The sequence below is a fragment of the Lycium ferocissimum genome, chromosome 2, assembly GCF_029784015.1.
Source record: "Lycium ferocissimum isolate CSIRO_LF1 chromosome 2, AGI_CSIRO_Lferr_CH_V1, whole genome shotgun sequence".
Classification (NCBI taxonomy): Eukaryota; Viridiplantae; Streptophyta; class Magnoliopsida; order Solanales; family Solanaceae; genus Lycium; species Lycium ferocissimum.
In genome coordinates, this window is record NC_081343.1 from 47,126,565 (window position 1) to 47,148,468 (window position 21,904).

Here is a 21,904-nt window from a genome sequence, read left to right on the forward strand (position 1 = left end):
ACCCTTTTCCGTTTTTTAAAATCGGATAATTTAATTTGGTTTGGGTTTTTCCATCCAAATAGGAGTACAGGTGCAAAGGTTGGGTTTTTCCATCCAAATAGGGGTGCAAATGTAAACTTTATTGACGACAAGGCTATATTTGTTCACTTTCATTACGGAGGATAAAGTTGACTAATAAAATAAAGTAGAGGGGTATATTTGACCCTTTTCCCTCGTTAAAAAGCACCATTCAACAGTAATGCCATATTGAGGAAAAACAATTTACCACATTAACTTTGCCTTAAAAATATAGTGAAGGGTGTCGGGAAAGGTAAGAGCTGATCGGTTAAGCAAAACAGATGGAAGGGTTAAATGTAGGTTGACATTTTAATTAATGAGCTTAATACATCAATTCATCACTGAAAATTAGAAAAGGGCTAAATGCAGAAGAGGAAAATAACTACTAGAATTAAACTAGATGACATTCAACATCAAAGTACTGAATTATTTGCAAAGAAAAAGAACTGCCATGGTAACAAATGTTGTATCAAAGACCAAATAACACTACTAGTACTCTCCACCTTCTGGGGCTTAGGAGTAAAGCCTCTTTATGCACTATGAAAAAATCCTGCTGGAAAGTGTGTTCTTGCTCAACTTTGTGAGGTTTCAATCAGTGTTTGGCGTCTTCTTCATCACAAAACTTTGAATAGTGGTCAGGGTCCATCAACGATTTGACCTCGTCGGGGTTGTTCATCTCCACCTTAATAATCCATCCTTCTTGATATGGGCTTCCATTGATCTAAATTTAACACATTGCACATTAGATCACATACCATACACAAACAAGTAATGATGAAATGTGAAACAGTATCATACAGCTGGAACTGAAATAAAGAACACTCGATGATTGATACAAGTCTTGTGGAGTATATGCATCGGTGAGTTGAGCTACAAAAATCAACATTTTGATGATATGTTGAGAGAAGTGGAAAAGATTTGATGTGCCAGATTCTAGTTAGCCACATATTCTCAAAGAAACAGTGGTCTGATTATATAAACCTGTAAGCACATTCCTAAGTTACATTATTAACTCCCAAGAGGTACAGAATTAAACACTTGGAGCTGCAAAGCAGAAACAGTTTATGACTAAGTATTAGGTTCATATATCATCTTTTTCATGGCATACATGTTTGATTAAGATGATAAAATATTGACTTAGTAATAGATTTTATAGGTTAATAGAGCTCAGACCTAAATCCTAATAGTAAGTCTCTGCAGACTAGCAAAACGGCTCTTAAAATTTTATGATAGTAGTACAAGTGTACAACAACTTAGTACGCCTCATATCAGACTAGTTGCGGAGAGATATGAATCCTCATTATCCATTTCACTAAAGAAGACTGAAGATAAACCTACTTGATCTCAGGTGTAGAATAATGGAAAATATTCTCCTTATTCTAACTTGAAGCACATATCCTAGAATTAACACTAAAGACACATTCAAATGGGACATTGCCATATCATCTGCAAGAATGCTTGCTTCAGCATTTTATTCTAACCTATATGCATGTAGATAACAGACATATGATACTCACCAGAGCAGGAGAGGAGTCGAGCTTCTCATTAACTTCCACCACCTTCCCTGAAACAGGAGAATTGATATCACTGGTGGCCTTGACACTTTCAACAGCACCAAAACTGCTAAATTGTTCAACAGAAGCCCCAACTTCAGGTAACTCAACATAGACAACATCACCTAAATGATCCTGAGCGTGATCAGTAATGCCAATTGTTGCAGATTTACCGTCAACTTTAACCCATTCATGAGACTCTGCATACTTTAAATCCTTGGCCACTGCAAAAGAATTGAACACAAAACCATAGTCATATCACGTCATTCAAACAAAGCTTCAAATTTTGTTTGCTACTTTCAGTCTGTTAAAAAAAATTATTGCTTTAGAGGTTCTTTAGTTTTTTTTTTTTTTTTTTTTTCCTTTTGACCTCAGAAAGGAGAGAGGATGCTGGTCATATGTGTCTGCATATCCGTAGTTCGTTGCTACATTATTCAAAGGGGAGACTTTGCGGGTCAAATGTTTCTATGGTTTTGTATAAAACTATACCCTTTATAATCAGTGGATTCAAACAAAACATGGAAGTCAAACGTATGGATAGCAACACGATAGGAAGCAAATTCACTCTAAAATTTGCATATCCATAATTCAGGATATTGACAACATCTATGGACATATGTTGCACAAGGAAATAACCCATCATGATTATTTAGAATAATAAAATTTTGAGCCCAATTTACCCAAAAAAAAATAATATTAAATTAACATTTTTGTGTACAACTTAATTGGATTTTAATTTGACTATTACAACAATGTCAACTTTTGCAGAAATGCAAGGTAAGGCTGCGTACAATAGACCCTTGTGGTCTGGCCCTTCCCCGGACCCCGCGCATAGCGGGAGCTTAGTGCACCGGGCTGCCCGTTATTACAACAATGTCAACAAAAAGCAAATGGAATACGCTACCATTAAATTCATTTTTCTAGGCGCCTTTTTATTTCTAAGGTTTAGGGAATGAATTGCATCTACAAGGTCAAACATGACCAAATCATTATAATATGGAGACCGACTTTAAAACGTCATACAACACTTGTAGAATCAAACTCAACACTAAACTTATAAGAACATATTTAGCCTGCCAACTCTATCCAGATTGTTCGCTAAGCAAATGCACCTGAATAGGAATTTAGCATGTTCTCTAAACATACTTTTTTTAAACAAAATGGTATGTTCTCTACATATACATATGAACAGAAGTCTTAGAGTACTACAAGATGCCTTCAGTTTTGCAGTGCAAATATAGAGGACAGAGGAAAAGAAAAGGCATGCGGACTGGAATTTTTCACATAGTTACAGAAAATCATTCAACTATCCGTGAAAACCTACAGAATCTGCAGTTCACAACCAGCTACTAAAGAGGCCGGCACTTGAAGGAAGAGAATAACAACTATGATAGGACATGATTCAAATTAAGCATCTTCATAGACCCCGCTTTAGAACCTCTTTTATTCAAAATACATTAATGCAAACAAAAAAAGTACAAACATGGATGCATTTACAAAAATTTAGCACTCTGCCATTAAATTTAAAAAGAGCACTAGTCCTAATTCCATTACCATCTTCCAATACTATATCGCTGATAATATCAGAAATAAGTACAAGTTATTATCAAGTCTCCATCATAAAAATTACATATGCATCTAAGGGACAGATGCACATAGCAAACAACAAAATATCAACTCTCAATCAACATCTGCAAAAAAAAAAAAAAAAAACACTCACACACACACAAAAAAAATAGCCTACAGATTTATTAAAAAAAGAAAAACAATACACACACAATACTCTACAACAACCTTGAAACACTTTAAGACTACCAAAGGTGACATATTGCATAACCTAGAACAAACCCCTAACACAGATTCTTCCACTGATTATATAAAATTCAAAAAAAATGCATAAAGCAAACCACAACAACATTTCCCAATCAGCATCTCCATACAAAAGAAACACACTGCTAAAATCTGGATACACACCATAATAAAAAAAAGGTGACAAGAGTACAAATTCAACGAAATGAAATACAAATCTCTCAACAATCCTTCTGTGATCTAAGGAACCACACAAAACCCACAACCCACTTCCAAAAATCAGATCTTTAATCAAGAAAATGACAGATCAGGCAAATTCTTGTATACACAAAAAATACATAAACAAGATTCACACAACTCAAAGCAAATAAAAAAAAAACACTTAAACATGAAAGAAAAAGGAGTATAACTCCATAACCATATTACCAGTGGCAAAAGCTCTGTGAAATGTTGAGATCCTGAGATATGAAGCAGCTCTTGAAGCCCACAACATTGCTGCCATTTTTTTTCAATGTTTGCTTTCAATATAGATTAGTGGCACACTTGTATGTATTAGGTAAAAAGGTTTTGAAGTGGAAAATAAATATTGAAGCAATAATAATAGGAAAGACAAAGGTGGCTGGTGGGTCGAGGTGTCAACAAACTCATTCAGCAGAAGTTGGTGAGTGTCACTTTGTAGGTGTCACTTGTAACATTTGATGCTAGGATATTCCATGTGGAAGGTCTCATGGAGCATGTCCTGTTTCCTAGCTTTATTTTTTACATTTTCTTTTGACAATTTTAGGGTTTTAGTTAAGCATTGAATTACTTTATCCGTTTCTAAATAAATGATGTTTTGCTTTTTATTTTGTTTTAAAATAAGTAGTGTTTTAGGATTTTAAAGAAGAAATTGATACTATTACTCTTCCAAAATTACCTTATTTACATAAGAGAAAATAGTCGATACCTTTTTGACGTTTGGCGAAATAACCAACACTCAAATTTAGTCCTATCACCCCGTTGAACCTTTTTATATTGCTCCTAAATGACAAAGAGAGTTCACTAAAGAGAGTGAGAGATAAAAAAAAAATTATTAAAACTTTATTTTTATAAGTAGTTTTTATTTAATATTAAATTTTTGATTTTTTTTTAAGTCTTTCACTTTTTTTTTTTTTTCAAGAGTCTCTCTCTTCTTTCTCTCCTCATCGAAGTGATTACACAAAAAGGTTGCTAGAGATGGCATTTTCCGGTGTGCCAAAAATATATTCCACTAAAAAACACCCACCAAATGTGGTGGTCTTCTTGTATTAACAAGATAAAAGAATGAGAAAAATAAGGTCGTCGTTAATGGCGTTCTTCGCCGCATTTTAATACGGCGGATCTCTTCGCGTTGCTTTCAACGGCGTAATAAAAAAAAAAAAAAAAAAAAAACGAACAGATCTTGCTCTTTTTGACAGTGATGAAGAGCAAAGAAAGAGGGGCTGGGTCGTTGTGGAGTACTATTTAATACTGCATTCGTCCCATAATAAGTGTCATCTTAGCAAAAAACACGCATATTAAGAAATCAATAATGCAATGTAAAATTTACTAAATTACCCCTATATAATAAAAATAAATTACTTTTTCCTCTTGAAAACATGCATCAGTATAATCATGTTTACTAACCATTTCTATCAAAAATTAAAAGATCTACAAGTTGGTAGTATATTTATAACAAAGTTATTCTTACCAACCATGTTGGAGGATTATATTAAAGAGTAGTTTTCTCATGTTCATTTTCCATTTTATTGAACTAAAATTTGATCAATTGATGTTGTATTTTTTAGAAAGGCCTTATAGTAGTGTATTAATTTTGTTATGGGAATGACTTGCTCATTTGGTAATTATAAGAATCTTTTGATTGTTTTCACAACTTGTGAGATTTTTATGTCCGTAAGAAAAAATATAACTTAGAAATCCGAATTGCATGTCCTAACATGATTTCATCTTGTGATTTCATCTCAAGATTTCAAATCATGTCCAAACGGCACTTCTAAGCGGACACTTATTATGAGACAATTTTTTTTTTTTGCTAAGGTGACATATAATGGGAGGGAGAGAGTACTAGCATTTAATTATAAATACAAAATTTCAAACTGAACAATAACTTATGTCTATCTATATCTAACTATTATAAATTGAGCATCAAAGGATGTGAAGCATCGTACATCATTCCATCTCTTAATCAAAAGTCTTGTGAACAAAAAAAAAAAAAAAAAAAAAAAACTATTATAAAGCACGAACCTCCTAGACAAATGTTGGTCGACTTTTAATCCTTTAAAAATACGTTTTACATTGAAAAAACGATCATTTAACTATTTTTCTACTATTTGAGAATTTTAAATTAAATAAAAAGTTATTCTGAAATCTTTTCTTATTTGAACTATATAAGAAATCTATAAGACTTAAAAACCAATTAAGAATTTACCTTATATAAATCTTTTGTTCATTTGAACCATGTAACATTATTATAATTACTTCCATATTATTTTCCTAAAATTTAGGACCATGAAATCAGTCAATTTTTTGTTTGTTAAATCATTTCTTATTTACTTAGTAAAGAAGAAGAAGATTATGATGCCTTCATATTTAGATGTTGTATTAATATCTGAACACTAAAATAATTAAGATTGTTTGTTTTCTTAACCTATGAATGTATAAAACTTGTCTTTATTTTGAAAATGATAAATATAAAATTTAAATAAAATACTAAATTAATCGAATACTATATCAAAAAAAAAAAAACTCAAGAAATTATATGGTGGTTGATGTAGTAATAGGTGGTAGTGGTGGCTGTGGGTGTCAATTGGGGTTGATGTTGGATTGATGGTAGTGGTTGTGAGCAGTAGTGAGTAACAATGATTGTTAATGGTGGTATTTGGTGGCGAATGTGACAAAATATGATGGTGATGATTTTTGTATTGATTAGTGGTTGTAATGGTGATTGGTAGTAATGATTGTAAATGGTTCTAATGGTGTTGACGGGCCGACACATTGTGATTGTCGGCAGTAGTTGTGGATGAGAATAGTGGTTGTGGGTGGTGATAGTTGATAATGATGGGCGGCAACAGTAATGCGGCGGTTAGTGGGGAAAGTAGATGGAGTAGTAGCTAACCGTCATCTTTGTAGAATCCTTTAATACACATTAATATACATCTTAATGATATTTAAAATTTTGTTATATATCTTAATCATTCATATCTAATCAAATTCATTAAATGGTTGTAAAATTTTCTTAGAAAAAGAAAAAAATGAAACATGCGCACTTAATGGTAGATCTAAATGTATGTTCACACCTAAAAAACAAACATTTTTAATGACTGAAATCTGAATACTTAAAATTAAGACCTTATTACGTGCAAACAATGATGCCTAAATGCTCATTTCTTATTAATTTCTTCTTCATTTAGTGTTTCTTCTTCCTCATTAAGTGTTTCTTCTTCCTCATTATGTGTCAAACCGTGAAAAGTGTTCTGACCTTGTCTAATGTATCAGCCAAATTCTAGTTACTATCAAATTTGTCAAAGAATAAAGCCAGCAACTACATCTTAGGACAAGAATGCAAAAACACACACTACATCTAATTTCCACACGGATATGAAGCCAAAGTACAAAATCAGAGGCATCCTCACTTGTGAAAGACTACAGATGAGAACTGTCTGCATAATCCATTTCAAACCAGCTCCACTGCCTTCACATTCTTGTGCATTGATCTAATTACAGTTGTAACTTGTTCAATCTGATCTTCACTTGAACAAGACGAAAGGAGCACTTTGGCTGTTCCACCATCTGGATAGCAACCTTCATCGATCATTTCCTCGAAGATCTCTAAGCATCTTTGGTACTGTTTCTTTCTGGAGTATGCTCCAAGTCGGGAAGTCCAAGTAACTACATCTGGCTTCAAGTTCTTAGAAGGAAGCGATTGAAAAACTTCTTCCATTTTCGCGATAAATCCTGAACGTCCATATGCATTGATCAAGATGTTGTAGGTGCTGATATCGGCTATGTAAGGTCCTGCTTCAATGACAGTCAAGAGTTCTTCCATTTTTGCAAACTGGCCAAGACGACCATACAAGTTGAGCATGCTGTTAAGAAGAAAAGTATCTAGTTTCACCCCTGATTTCTGCATCTGCTTCACTATTTCCTCACATTTTGTCACGTTACTGTTTCTTGAGTAGGCTGATATGAGTAACATGTAAGATTTCATCGTAGGAGCTATTCCTAGCCGCTTCATCTCATCAAATACAGTTTGTGCATCTAAAACATATTTTTCAGAAGAATGAAAAACTGCATCAGTCAGAAACAAAGGTACTAAACTTGTTATCTACAGAAACAGATAGCTTAAGACTGGAGAGCACTTTGTTTCTTCAACTTCTCATTTTCACTTGGCATCAGTTTCATGTTAAGAACTTTTCCTTTTCTTTTCTACCTTCTTATTTTGATCTCATTCCAGGATATTATATGAATATGCGTTAAATGTTGCATTTATTGCGCTCTGCAATGAGAGAATTGCCTTTGTAACATAAGAAAAGATACCTTCATGAAGACCAGCTCTTCCATAGGCATCCACCATAATATTATATGAAGCTCTGTCTGGTTCACAGCCCATATGCTGCATGAGAGAAAAGATCTCTGCAGCACCCTGAGGATAGCCTGCACGACTATTGAACGAATACAACAATTTATTTCCTTTAGATAAGTAAATTCTTAAGAAAAGAACTAGTGGAAGGGGAAACATAACTCTGAACATACCTACAGAAGAATGTACATGTTCGGAAAAAATTGTGGACATTTATTGATTTGCATCGTTAAGAATGTTCATGATATGCTATAGATTGCAGAATGACATTTCTAAATATGCATAAGGCATGATTCTGCAGAAAATAGTTAAGTGGTCATGTTTATACTCAGCTAAATGCAGTCCCTTGCTAGATATTTGCAAATCCTAACAGGACTATTCCTTCTTTTTTACATGATGATGTCTCAAATAATCAACACTAAGACCCCGCACTATGAAGGGAGTCATGATTGAGTCCCATAAAAATGGCCATGCAAAATAACATCGGCTCTTCTATTATGGTCTAAATATACTGGAAATGGAGGATGGGCCTCATGTGATTATGTTAACATTATTGCAGTAAAAACGGAGTCCAGTACTGAAACATTAACGGTGTTCACCTGTAAGCTTCCATCAAGGCATTATAGGTGTAAACGTCAGGCTCAAACCCAGCTTCTTGTAGCTCTTCGAAGACTTCTTCTGCCTTTTCACATAGGCCACTCCTCGCAAATGCATTCACAAGAGCTGTGTAGGTACAAATATTAGGTTTACATTTCTGAGTTTTCATCTCATTGAACATCTTTAGCGCCATGTAGGACTTATTTTCCTGCATAATGAATAAGTCATTCAATCAATGAGACACAAAGACAGACAGATAGAGCAGCGTCAGCAGAGAAGTGTGAATTAGCACAAGAACAAGAGCCACGGAACTGTATATAAATCAAATTTATCATGTTGATTCCACCAGGAATTTTTAAGTACCAGCAAATAAAGAGTCAGAAACAGGTACAAACTAACTACTTTGTTTTACCTTCCCATATAAGTTGATCAGCATAGTATAAGTATCCGTAGATGGTTCGCAGCTTTCACGCTTCATCCTATCAAAGATCGCCAATGCTTTTTGTGAATTCCTTCCCTTCATTAACCCATCAATATAAGCATTATACACAAGAGCACCTGCAGATGGCTGAAAGATCATATTCTGCTGAGTCTCAAAAGTATATGGACTGCATATAAGGCCAATGGAAATAACTTATATTTAGTCATCTGTTTCCCTTTATGTGAGCAGAATTTGAAGCTTTCTTCACTCACACAATGAAAACTGCAAGAGCAGCTCACAAATCTGGCAAAAAAGAATACCTACAGTCACCAACAAGTGATTGGGAATATAAGTGTTCATTTTTTTTTAGTTCTTTGGTGAAAATTATAAGACATGTTAACTGATTTTCTTCTAGAGCAATAGGCTTGTTGTTTTGTACATTGTACATAATTTGCACCGAATTGGTTCTACTTTTGAGGAGCTCATAAAATCATCCAAAAAAAAGGAGGATGAGGTTTCATTTGTAGAAAAGAGGAAGTAGTTACAAATTTCAACTAGCATGGATTGTGATAACAATACCATTTGATCGTATAGTATGTACAACATAAAACATAAAACATAAAACAAGAAAACATACTTGGAGGAAGGCCATTCTTCCTCATCTCAGAGAAGACAGCTTCAGCCTTCTCTAGCATCCCACATTTGGAATAAGATTTCAGAAGAAGTGCATAAGTATCTTCAGTCGGGACACAGCGAGCATCAAGAAGTGCCAGATAAGTAGATTCTGCCTTCTTAACTAGTGAACTCTGCCCATAAGCTTCTATAAGCAAATTGTAGCAAATCACATCTGCCTGAAAGGAACTCCTACACAGTATCCATTCACACATCTGCAAGTTATTTCTGGCGTTAATAATTATTAATCATTTATATGAGGCTCCATCTTGTAGGCTGGAATGGGAAATATTGAAGCCATTCAGAAACATGTTAGACCTAGATTGTATTGTATCTTGCCAAGTCTGAAGCAACTTCCTCGGAAAAATGATCTGCTGACAGGTGTACATGCTTTTCCACTTGATTATTCAAACATGAGCTGTCTCAAAATTCTATGGAAGATATTTACACATGATACATAATAGAAAAACCATTATAAACAATGTGATTCTACTGTCTGTCAGCGTCAAATGGCCTTGCACATTTAAGTAGAGGAGTTAAGCCTAAAGTGTAACGGACAGTTCAAAGCACAAAAAAAAATCCCAAGGATAAGAAATGTTGCTTACTGATTCCATTACTCCACTTAATCAGCATATGTTGAAACTAACTCACATCATCGATGGTTTATTCAAATTTTTGGCTCTCGAGTGAAATTTTGAGTTGAAGACAGCTCCTTATGGGTGGATAGTGATAGGACCCTTATCGTATGACAATTGAGTAGTTGTACGGTTTTGAAAAACCAAACACCCCTTCTAAGAGATAAATACGCAGGCAAACAGACAATTGAATGAAGCCAGAATATGAACAAATGGAGCAATATATACAAGATCTTTACCAGTATGATCAGATCCCATTGTTTGTTGATTCGAAGTTGAACTGCTACATTAATTAAATCATCCCAAGTGTGATTGCTGGGACGTAGAGTGTCCAGGGAAGACCAAATCCTCTCTGGATCTCTTTCCTTCTTTACGAAAGTTAAAATTTGCTGCGCAATTGGGCTTAGCACTGGGAATATACCATCAACAAATCCAGATCCATATTTCCATCCTCTGCCCCTTAAAGAACCACCTGCGCAAACAGTCATGAATTTGGCATCAGGAGGGAGAAACACATGTATGAAATTACTGCCATTATACATCAACCTACATCTTTTCCTTGAAACTTTTTTGTGATCAAAGTGTTGAAATCTGCCGCGTCTATCTATGAAAATGCTATCTTGCTTCCACTTCTCAACGGGAACATCATTGGTGGCATTTGCTTTCCATCTAAATCCGCCTTTACTGATTCTTGGTTCAAAAAGGATATGATTCAATGGACATTTAGAGACCAACCTACAATATTTTCAGAAAACGAAAAACTACTTGGTTAGTCTTATGCTCCTAATGCATCACCCGACACATGAATAGACCATGGAGAATGCTATAATTTATCAGAACAAGGTAACACAGATTGATATCAGAAACAAGATAGCACATTGAGCTGACTGATTTTGTTTGTAATGGCTCCACATCAGACATAAACTAATTCCGAGCAAGTGCCTATAAAGTTGTCAAACACATTAAAATCTCAAATGATGCATAATAAACTGGTCCAAATAGGGCATATGACACAAAACCCACACAATTCAATCAGTATTACATAATCTCATTGTTGGTTTCTAGTATCTTTAACCTTGAAGAAGTATCCTAGCTGTGAAGGAGATACTCAAAAAGAAGGGGCTACGATTCAGTACCAAGGCACAATCTAATTAAAAGGCTAAAACAAGTACTGTACTTAGTAATTATACATTTTTTCAGTTGTATTTCTTACAAGTCCTAATTTCTAAAGTTCTAATCCGGTCGAATTGGTCATTGGGCAGGGTTCTTGAAGATGAAGAAGGAAAGAAAGTTGTTAGATGATGGAAATGTTGAAGTCAGGCAGAACAACACTAAAAGTTGCATTAAGAGTTCATCTCACAAACACATGTAGTACATGAGGTGAATGACAAAAGTGGTACTACTACATAACAGGCAAACAATTCCAATTAAAATTTCACTGTATGAGACTTCATTACTCAATCTATGTTTCTTAAATCTTATTTTCTCTTACTCCTTAGTTTCATGTTTACATAATCTCAGTCCAGCTAAGAGAGTTCAAAGACAAAAATGTAATATTTTTCTGCTGCAGAGCTCAAGAAAGTATAAATGAATGAATGACAGTTAAAAATTCAAGAAAACAATAACTTGGAGTTGGTAAGTGAAAGATTGACTGCAAAAGCATGAAATGCACAAGAAGAGAAGTTAAAAGAGTTACATGAATGTATATGAAGATAAAGCCTTCACTTCTTCTGTAAAACCAACGCTCTGTTTTTGATGTACAAATTACAAAGATAATAGTGGGTACCTCGTAAAATATCTACTCTACTACGCATGCAGACAAACACACGATGGCCAAACATCATCTTAAATTCCCCTTCTCTCACTCCACACGGACACAGTGTCTTAGAGGCAGATGCAAAATTGGAAATTTATGAGTTAAATTTTATTGTTTTTATGTTAACTGATTCTAAAGTAACAATTTATATTATTTGAATTATTTTTTTGAGATAAACTAGTACAAATCCTCAATCATAATTATTGGGTTCAGCCGAACTATACCTTCAACACTGCCTCCTAAAGAATACATGTCCCAAGATAAATTAATATTTTTAATATGTGCCTTATATATTTGACATTATTCGTGTGAGATTTTTTATTTATTTTTCTTTTCTAGTGGATTGAAAGTGTCATATTTGGGGTTACCAATTTGTGTGGCAAAACAAGTCTCATCAATTGTGTGAGGCACATAATAAAAATTCTCAAGATAAATTATGTTTGATGCATGATGTAGTTTAGTACTGTCTCAAGAAACTAGTACTTTATCTCACGTTAAGAAGTGTTGATATAACGTAAAAAGTGTATGACATAACAGACTGGACCAACAAAATAAAATGAATTATAACATAGCAGATAAACTTTTTAAATTCCTTTTTTTTTTTTTTAAATTATAAATGGGGGAAGGGAAGGAGAAATAGAAATTTAGAATTCCACAAAACTTGATCAATTGAGTCTTCTTGGGTGAACCAAATTAGATCAAGATTCGTAACTTAGCCCAAATTCCAAAAAGTAACAAGCAATTGTCCTCAATTTTTGGGCGGATTGTCCCTATTTCGGGGGTGGTCTTTAATTTTTGTCCCTCAAATTGCTGATTTTTAATTTTTGCTCTTGCTTTACATTTAATGAAAATTTATGGGTCAAAGTACCCTTATCTATGACCTAATTATGCAAGGCATAAGTTTATAACTTTTTTCTTGTCCGCCATAAGCTCTGTAGGAATTAAATTATCCGGCATAAATTTAGAGAACTTTTCTGTAGGATCTAAGTTGTGCCTTATAGACATAACTTGTGTTATATTATGATGCGAAAATATAAACTTATGCCATCCGAAATAAATACTACACGACTTATGTCAGATAACTTAATTCCTAGAAAACTTATGTCGGACAAGGGAAAAGTTCTATAAGCTTAAGCCTTGCGAAATTAGGTCATAGATAAGGGTAGACCGATTTTTTTTTCTCTATATCAGGGTATTTTCTATAATTATTTTTGTTACTTAAAATGGCGAAGGTCAAAAATTAAAACCGCAGATTGGAGGGGGTCATTTGCATGATTACCCTTCAAAGGCATTGGTCTTTAATTTTTGTCCCGCAAATTGATGGTCTTTAATTTTTGCCCTTTACCTAATACCATGAGGTTTGGGGTTCGAACCTCGACTCAGTAAAAAAAAAAAATCATAAGACAGAGTTTTGTAGCAAAGTTAAGCCTATTCGAGCCAAAGTTAGGCCTTAAGCAGAGTTTCGAATGCAAAACTCTGCCTCACTCTTGCGAATTCAAACCTCTGTCTTCCAAATATATATATATATATTTTTACTGAGCTGAGGTTCGAACCCAGAGCCTCGGGGTATTAGGCGAAGGGAAAAAATTAAAGACCACCAATTTGAGGGGCAAAAATTAAAGACCAGTGCGTTTGAAGGGAAATCCGCACAAAAAAATGGATTTGAGGGAAAAAAATCAAAGGGCAATTGACACGAATGCCCTTATTTTGAGGTGGTCTTTAATTTTTAGCCTTCGCTAGAACCCTTTGATTTCGGGTTCTAAACCCCGCTCAATCAAAAATTTTAAAAAAATTCACAAGGTTGAGTTTGGATTCGCAACTCTGCCTTCATGCAGAGATTTGCCTGCAAAACTCTGCCTCAACCTTCAGGCAGAGTTTGAATTGCATTTAAGGTAGAGTTTTGCCTTTAGGCATGCCAAATTTTGCCTTATATCTGAAGGCAAAACTCTGCTTAAAGCCTTGCTGGATTTGGTCGCTTGAATTTTATTTGTTTGTATTCATTGATTGAATCTAAATAACATTAGGAAAAAAATCATTTTTTTAATTTTATTCAGTTTTCGGGAATTTTTTTTTTCTATCAAACGTATAGATTTTATTCTAAAAAGATTAAATATGCTTGGTCCAGTGGATGGGGCTGCTCCTCCCTTAATCAGAGGTCTCGGATTCAAATTTTGAGTTTGAAAAAACCCTTGGTAAAGAGTGCTTTCCCTCGAATGGAACCCTACGCGGTGCGAACGTATATAATCGGGCTCTAATGCGAGTACCGCACACCGAGTGAAAAAAAAAAAAAAGGATCAAAATGAAATTAGGCCATAACTTAAGAGACTAAAACCACTAATCTTTCCTTTATGTTAGGTATTTTTCTTTTTTGCTGCAAATCCCTCTTTCCCCGTAAAAAGAAAAAAGAATCGCCGCCGTCAGTCCACCTCGGTACCTTCCACTCGCCGCCGTGCCGCGAGTGTTCCACACCGACTGTTGTTCTCCGTAACTGTAAGTCTATTTTTTTTAAAATAAAATAAAATATTTCAGGCCTTATTTTTAGTTTTTAATTATTTTGCTTGTCTCTCTGCTAATACAAATTGGAGTTGTTTTGGAATTTTTGTGAGTGAATTGGAGTGATGAAAACAACGTTTTGGAGTTTTTAGAAGGAAAATGGTAACAATTATATATCCAAACAATTTATATGCCTGTCTTGCTACAAAACTCTATCTTGCAATTTTTTTTTTTTTAATTGAGTCGGGATTCAAACCCCAAACCTCATGGTACTAGCTTAAATGGACAAAAATTAAAGACCATCAATTAGAGGACCAAAAATTAAAGACCAGTAAAAAATGAAAATTAAAAGCGAATGACCCATTGTGTAACCCACCAATATTTGCAGCCCAAGCAAAGGCAAAGAGTCTCACTCAATTCCTAAAACCCCAAACACGTTGCGTGGTAAAACCCAGAGGAGCACACTTTCTCACTTCAGAGAGCATTCCACCAAGTAAGTCACTATTTTTTTTATCTTCAACAAATTCTTGCTCTTATCATTTTTATCCCTTTATTTAGTATGAGAGCATTAAGTTTTTTATTTTTTCTTTTGGGTCCATTTCAATAGCTCAATTGCATCTAGGGGTAATCTTGGACTGTGTGTGTATGCCTATTGTTGCACCTTGTAAATAAACCTTCTGTTTATGGTTTTGGATGTCTCTAAAAATGGCTTATTTTAGGCTGTAATGGAATGGAAACCTGTGATTCGTTGATGGGTTCTCTGCTGAATTTTATTTAAAACTGCTTTCAAGACTTTAACTAGATAAATGAATATTTTACAAGAATAGAAAAGAAAAAAAAAGTCAGCTTTTGGTCATTATTGGGGGTAGAGAAAGGTCCAACCTCATCCATTAGAGTCTTCAACTCACCTAGACAAGATATATGGAAGTTTGAAGAGTAAGATTAAAAGTTACTAATAAAGAACCTAAGGTCTAAGATAAGGAGATCAATGAGTTTATCGTCTTGAAAAATTGATATTGGTTACGTTTTGGAAGTTATGGATGTTATTATTTGGGTATACATACTCGTGTGGGGCCACTACGCCGTGAGTTTGCCTTGTGATTTAGTTAGACAGGGTCTAAGTGAACCAAAAAGAATAAGAAGTGAGTGAGGTGGAGGGAAGGCACTCCTAGATGTAGTGAAAGTGAAGCTCATTGAAACGAGCACTTAACAGAGCTTGAGATTGTGCTACCTATAGCAAACTGTTTGTTCAGGATTAACTTTACATCTTTGAGTGATATCAGTTTTTTTATGCAGTAACAGAGGAATGCACATCTTTATAGTTGTCTGCATTATTTGTAGATGCAAGAAACTTGTATCTAGTGATAAGTGGCTAACCAACCAATTTGATCTTGAGAAAAATTTCACCACACTTTCAAGAGGACCTTAAATTTCTTTTTCTCGGGGATGTGTCACTGAAGCTTCTAAGGTAAAACTCCCTCAACAGGAAGATTCAAACATTTACTTTCTCAAAAGACCCTAAGTCTTGTTAGGTCTCAAGCTGTATTATGTTTCATTCACTCAATTTCGAAAGAGGGCCTATGTATATGCTCATGTAGAGATAAATGGTATGTGTAACCCTCTCGCTGTTGACTATCCTCTTTGCTTCTAGGGAAGCAATTTTCTTTGATTTGACTAGAGGAGATACTTAGCATTTCTAAACGGCACAGAAATGTCCCAATAATTACTCTTCTAAAAAATAATACAAAGAGACCATAGTAAAAGAATCTTGGGAAATATGAGAGATCATCATTGATGTTTCTTGAAAAGCTGAGATGGGTATTTATATCAGAGGATGAGAGGGAAACTTAAAGGAAAAAGCTGTGTTTATAGTTGAGAAAATGATGTTTACAATGACTTGTTCTTGAACATTTCCAGTGATGGTCAAAATTGACTAAAGTGAAAAAGCTATTTATTATGTCTAATTTTTTTTTTTTTTTTAAACATAAACAATTGCAGTGATAATAAGTAAAATATCAACGGTTTAGGCTTGATTATCCCCATCATTGGTTCATAGCACTGAAAGTGAAAGGCTCAGTTTTGGTGCATTATGTTATGTTTTCACATCTTTTATCTTGCCTTTGAAGTTTGAATGATCAAATACTGGTGATTTTGTAAAATGTGGGTTTGTCAAATACTCTAATTCAAGCGTCTCAGGGCTGCTTGTATGAACTCCATTTTTACTTCTCTTTACCTGGGACTTGCTACACCTTTTTACAGATTTGTCTAAGTTATTCAACCATTTTAGTTTAGTCTGCCAATGAAGTCTTGCTTTGGCTCAACTACTACACATGTTTAAGAACTAGTGCAGCTTCTTAAAACCATGAATGCACATTTCTTCTCGTCTATTGCTGTAAGTATCCCTTCTACTTCTATCGAAAACACACAAAGTCATTGAGTTCTCTTGTTTCCATAGTTTTCTTCTTTATTTGTTGTACATTGTTCTGGAAAAAGTATGTTTTCAGTTGTTGCAATTCCCTTTTCATAACGAGTGTGTTTAATCGTGTGAATCGCCTCATTGAAAAGATCAGCTATTAAAGAATGGGTACTTTTTCTTTGTCAAAAGAATGGATACTTTATTTATTTGAATATGTCTGCAATATGTTCCCTCATGTATGGACTTGACTTTTTTCTTGGGTCAGGTATGTGAAATAATTTTGGGTAGCGTGAGACTCGATTCCAGCATGTCTCTTGCTCTGATGACATGTTGAATTGTGTGAATTGACCCATCTATAAGTTTATGTCGTTAGGGAGAGGTGGGCTCTTCATTACAATTTGTTTTCATTCATGGGGTGACCTCTTATGGCTAGTCGGCTACTATATGGAAGTTCTTCTCAGAGGGGCAGAATTTCACCTAACTACTAGGCAGATCGCATGCATCCCAAACTTATGAGTTTACTTGTGTTAATTGTGATGCAGTTTTCTCCCACTACAGAGAATTTTATTTCTCTGAGTGCCTCACTTTTTTTTTTTTTTTTTAAAATAAAGTCCGCTAGGCTTGTGAGCCTAGGGCTAATTTTATAAATTTTCTCAAAGCAAACAAATTAAAGAGTCTTTACAAAGGTAGCCAAAATGGCTAATAAAAAAAATGCAAGAATTAAACTAATGACCAACTTAAGTCTTATATGATGGCTTAAGTTGGCACTACAAATTGCTAAAATAAGAATGTGGTAAAAAACTAAAACTTGAAGAAATGAGCTGCTAATCCCATCTACTATGCATATCTGTATGTTGTTCTTCTTCTTGTCAACCAAATTGTGTCCTAAGTTTGATCCCTTGGTGCACAAATTGGCCAACAGTCCATGTATATCAGCAGTATACTTGTGTATATCAGTCCTTACAGTCCTGCAAAAGCTCATGACTGCACATATGTAACCTTTATCTATCAGTAACACTAGATTTGCACTCCAAAAACCAGGTGGTTCGTCTACTTCTTTCCAAATCATCCGGACCTTGCCTAAGGACATTACATTCTCCAAATATTGATAATTCCTCAGTAGGATGAGCATCCCGGGGTGCTAATACCACCCACTGAGAAACAAGCAATAAATAGATCATGAGTGCAACTTTGTAGTTCAAACTGTCCAAATAATATCACAGTATACCATGTATACCACTGGTATAGCTGTGTATATCAATCTGAAATAGCTGTTGCTCATATGCCGACTACAATCTGCAAATGTACAGTTAATAACAGGTTGTCCTATAATAGTATCTCTTCCTGCAATATCCTTCCCAACTGTAGTATATTGCACTGCTTTTTGTAGCTGCTGTAAACAGCAGTACTTGCTCAATGTTCAAGCTGCAGTGATTCCCTTCAGTTACTGCATGTATCTTGCAGCCTTTGTTTCTTTTTGCTCAAATTACACCACCTCATTTCCACATTATTGACAGATCAGTGATGCAGCCATCTTCCAGCTTTTGTGACCTCCTTTTGTTCTTGTGAATCCATGCGAAACCTGCACGTTATTTCCTTGCCAAGGTACCTGCAAAACAGAAACCAGTGTGAGTAGATAAATTACCATCATGTTCTCTTCCCATAGGACTTGAACATGATGGCAGTGATCCCTATTTCTCTCCACCCCAACACCCTTGTGTCTCCTTGTTAATTCTAGCAGTAACTTATTCCAATTCCTGCTGATGACTTATTCCGATTCCTGCTGATGTGCAAAGTTGTTCTCACACCAGCAGTCAAAAAGCAGCATTACTCCTTATTTCTCCATGTATCATTCTGGTGTTTAGCAAACACCTCCAGCCTTCTCTGCATATTCAACCACCCCCCCCCCCCTCCCCCCCTTTTTTTTTGATCATTATGTTCCCCTCCTGGTTCACACCAGCAACAATAGGTGCTGCATTTATGATGCTTCTATCATCAGTTGTCAATATCCACCAAAGAAGCATCAGTATCTGTGTACAGCAACCAGCTGTAGTTTTTCCTGGCTGCTGTACACAGCAGTGTTATGCCCCAGCAGTACTGCGCAATCTAAGCTGCACTGATTCCCTGCAGTTGCACATCATTTAGCAGCCAGCTTCTTGATTCCTGGTCACCTTTTGTTATCCATGCTAAACTGGAATCAACAGGTCTGAGCCACCAAGCTTGCTGATGTCCTTGTTTTTCCATTTATCATGCTTTGCAAATTGCCAAAAACTTCTTTCCACACTAACCAGCACCAATCAATTTTCCACCTCATCATGACTGTTTAGTGTTTACTCTCCTGGTGTACTTGATCATTGCATCTGAATTGCCCCAGAGTTCTTCAAAGTACACCAGTTATGTCCAATCTCTTTTGTTCTCATGCCATATTTCCTGAAAACCAGCATTTCACCATACCATCTGTGCTGGTTTCCTCATCCTACCAAATGCCCTCATCCACCAAATAATTGTGCTAGAGTACGCACAATATTCAGCAACCACCTGCACATGATTGTGCATATTTTCCTGTAACTTAGCAACCTCATTTCCTGCAATGATCTGAGTGTATGATCTGCAGATTGTGTAAAGTAGGTCCACCCATTGTGGCCTCACTTTTTCTATAATATGTTGATTGTGAATTTTATTACCTGTTTTTTTTTTCCTTTTTTCAGAATTCATTTCCGATTTCCAGCTAACCTACTCTTCTTACTAAGATGCTCGTTACCTTTTCTTTCTGGAACTATCCCTGCAAATCTTATTCTTTTTTATTGAAGTGCTGCTTTTGAAGGAAAAGTTCTGTTCTGCTACAGGAAAGCAGAAGCAGCAAAGCAGGAAGAGATGAGTGCTTACAACGCTTTTAAAGCTTGTACTCCAGTCGCATGGAGCCCTAATCTATACATAACCCTTGTAAGGGGTATCCCAGGCACTAGGAGACTCCATAGGCGTACCCTTGAGGCATTGCGTCTTCGCAAATGCAACCGGACTGTAATGCGATGGAACACACCTACTGTTAGGGGAATGCTTCAGCAGGTTTTAATAGTGTCATGCTATAGACATGGACTAATTTAATGAGTTGTCTTGCCTTTAATTGTCTAGTCTGGTATATGTACTCTTGTAGTTACCATATGAAGATTAATATTTTCTGTATCTCTCATTTTGATCTTAGGTGAAAAGATTGGTTGTCATTGAGACAGAAGAGATGTACAATGCACGTAAGGAGAAACTAGCTAATCACAAAGCTCTGCGTCCTCCTTTGGTTGTAAATCATCATGCAGCAGCTGCAGCTCCAGCAGCTGATTCAGTTCAGTAACTGTCGAAACTCTTTCATGGTCAGTTTTGTAATTTTGTCCTGCTAATCGACTGATGTAGTGCAGCCAATTAGTACTTTGGAACATTTGAAAGCTGTTACTATGAAATAGCATTGCACCTTTGTATTCAGGTGATGATACATTGTTTATGTGGTGGTTATTATTTTGGCTATAACATAATGCATGATGCTTCTGGAGTTTGGAGCAATCTAGGGAATCGATTAAGTCGTTAATCTGAAATAAGCTTGTGTAAACTGAAAACTGGCTCTAGCCCGTTGGTATGGGATCATTTAGCTTGCCTTATGTCTTGTTAGTTAGTTATCACAAAGTTAGGAGAAACCTTATATTTTGGGGTTTCTCCGACAACTCTAGCGCGATTTCATTGTCTTCTGTTGCCATTTCGTCATCTCTTTTCACTTTGCTGCTACTTATGAACTGTCTCTTGATGTGATTTCTGACTTGGCACAAAAGTTAAGAGAGCTAAATTTTTGAAGCCTAAGCATTCTATTTCTTATTAACAAAGCCTTGAGTATCCATGAATTCTTTTGTCACTCTCTGGGTTTTGATCATAGCTCAAATCCAATATCATTTGTGTTAATTGGAGGTATTACGTGGTCATAATTATGCAGGGCATTTTGGAGTGTGCAAATAATGAATTCAGAGGCTTTAATTATTCTGTATTTTTGCTCTTCTATTTCCTTTCTTTCTTTTGAAATGGCTTTGCTTTTTAAACGTTGGCTGCTTTATTAAAAAAAACACATTTAAATGTTAAAAGTTATGCTGGTCTTTGTATAAGAAAAAAATCAACTAATATCACAGTAGTCTCTTTGATTAAAAAAGAAGAAATCAATGTAGTAACAGTTATTTTGACTTAAATATCTTTAGCCTGAAATGATGGTCGGCCATTACTACTTCTGGACAAGTTGGCCATTACCACTTCTGGACAAGTTGGTGCTTTGATTATTAAAGGTTTTAGGGGAGAAGAAATATGGGGTCAGGGATTGGTGGCTGAAATTTCCAAAATGTTTATCTTTGATCTGTTGGTAAATAAAAATTATGACATAGAAAAACATACTACTTTAACATTTTATTAAGAGTGAGCCGTCAGCTTACTGATTTTTTTCTTTTCCATGGCGTATTCTCAAAGGCCATCCAGGACTATAGCTGTCAAAATGCCTCTATAGTCAATCCCTTGACCATTAATCCAAAGAAAAGAAAAAAGAAAGAAAATAAAAACTTAATTATCTAGAGATAATTTTATAACGCAATTATCGGCATACATTGTTAGAACAAAACCATTGACATTCGAAGTCACGTTAATGGGGCAGATCTCCGGGCTTGCGGAGATAAAAGTCACGTTTTTTGTAAATACTTTTTTGGGAAATTTTCACAAATGACTATATTTTGACTTCTTCTTTTTTTGGCATAGCTATACTTTCGCTAATTACATTTTGTAACTACAATAACATGCATTCAAATTCGGTTGTATTTCGT

At 35.2% G+C, this 21,904-nt stretch overlaps 3 protein-coding genes across 4 annotated transcripts; 1 reads left to right on the forward strand and 2 right to left on the reverse strand.

Annotated features, from left to right (window-relative positions):
* Nucleotides 1-421: 421 nt before the first annotated feature.
* On the reverse strand, nucleotides 422-4,071 carry LOC132040811 (glycine cleavage system H protein 2, mitochondrial-like). Its single transcript, XM_059431491.1, has 3 exons — nucleotides 3,846-4,071; nucleotides 1,575-1,834; nucleotides 422-778 (listed from the first exon to the last, which is right to left on the reverse strand). The coding sequence occupies exons 1-3, from the start codon at nucleotides 3,919-3,921 to the stop codon at nucleotides 650-652; spliced, it is 465 nt and encodes a 154-aa protein (XP_059287474.1). The 5' UTR covers nucleotides 3,922-4,071; the 3' UTR covers nucleotides 422-649.
* A 2,845-nt stretch (nucleotides 4,072-6,916) lies between these two features.
* Nucleotides 6,917-12,200, reverse strand: LOC132040817 (pentatricopeptide repeat-containing protein At2g35130). Of its 2 annotated transcripts, XM_059431500.1 has the most exons (9): nucleotides 12,038-12,200; nucleotides 10,892-11,076; nucleotides 10,581-10,813; nucleotides 9,672-9,921; nucleotides 9,307-9,354; nucleotides 9,026-9,171; nucleotides 8,616-8,821; nucleotides 7,974-8,098; nucleotides 6,917-7,694 (listed from the first exon to the last, which is right to left on the reverse strand). In XM_059431500.1, coding segments are annotated over exons 1-9 (1,779 nt in total). In that variant the 5' UTR covers nucleotides 12,040-12,200; the 3' UTR covers nucleotides 6,917-7,110. The 2 variants fall into 2 exon arrangements, with proteins under 2 accessions (XP_059287483.1, XP_059287489.1); XM_059431506.1 differs by lacking the exon at nucleotides 9,307-9,354.
* A 2,841-nt stretch (nucleotides 12,201-15,041) lies between these two features.
* On the forward strand, nucleotides 15,042-20,618 carry LOC132040833 (uncharacterized). The gene is made up of 3 exons (XM_059431518.1): nucleotides 15,042-15,143; nucleotides 19,913-20,132; nucleotides 20,269-20,618. Exons 2-3 carry the CDS (start codon nucleotides 19,941-19,943, stop codon nucleotides 20,410-20,412), a joined length of 336 nt encoding a protein of 111 aa, XP_059287501.1. The 5' UTR covers nucleotides 15,042-15,143; nucleotides 19,913-19,940; the 3' UTR covers nucleotides 20,413-20,618.
* The last annotated feature ends 1,286 nt before the right edge of the window (nucleotides 20,619-21,904 follow it).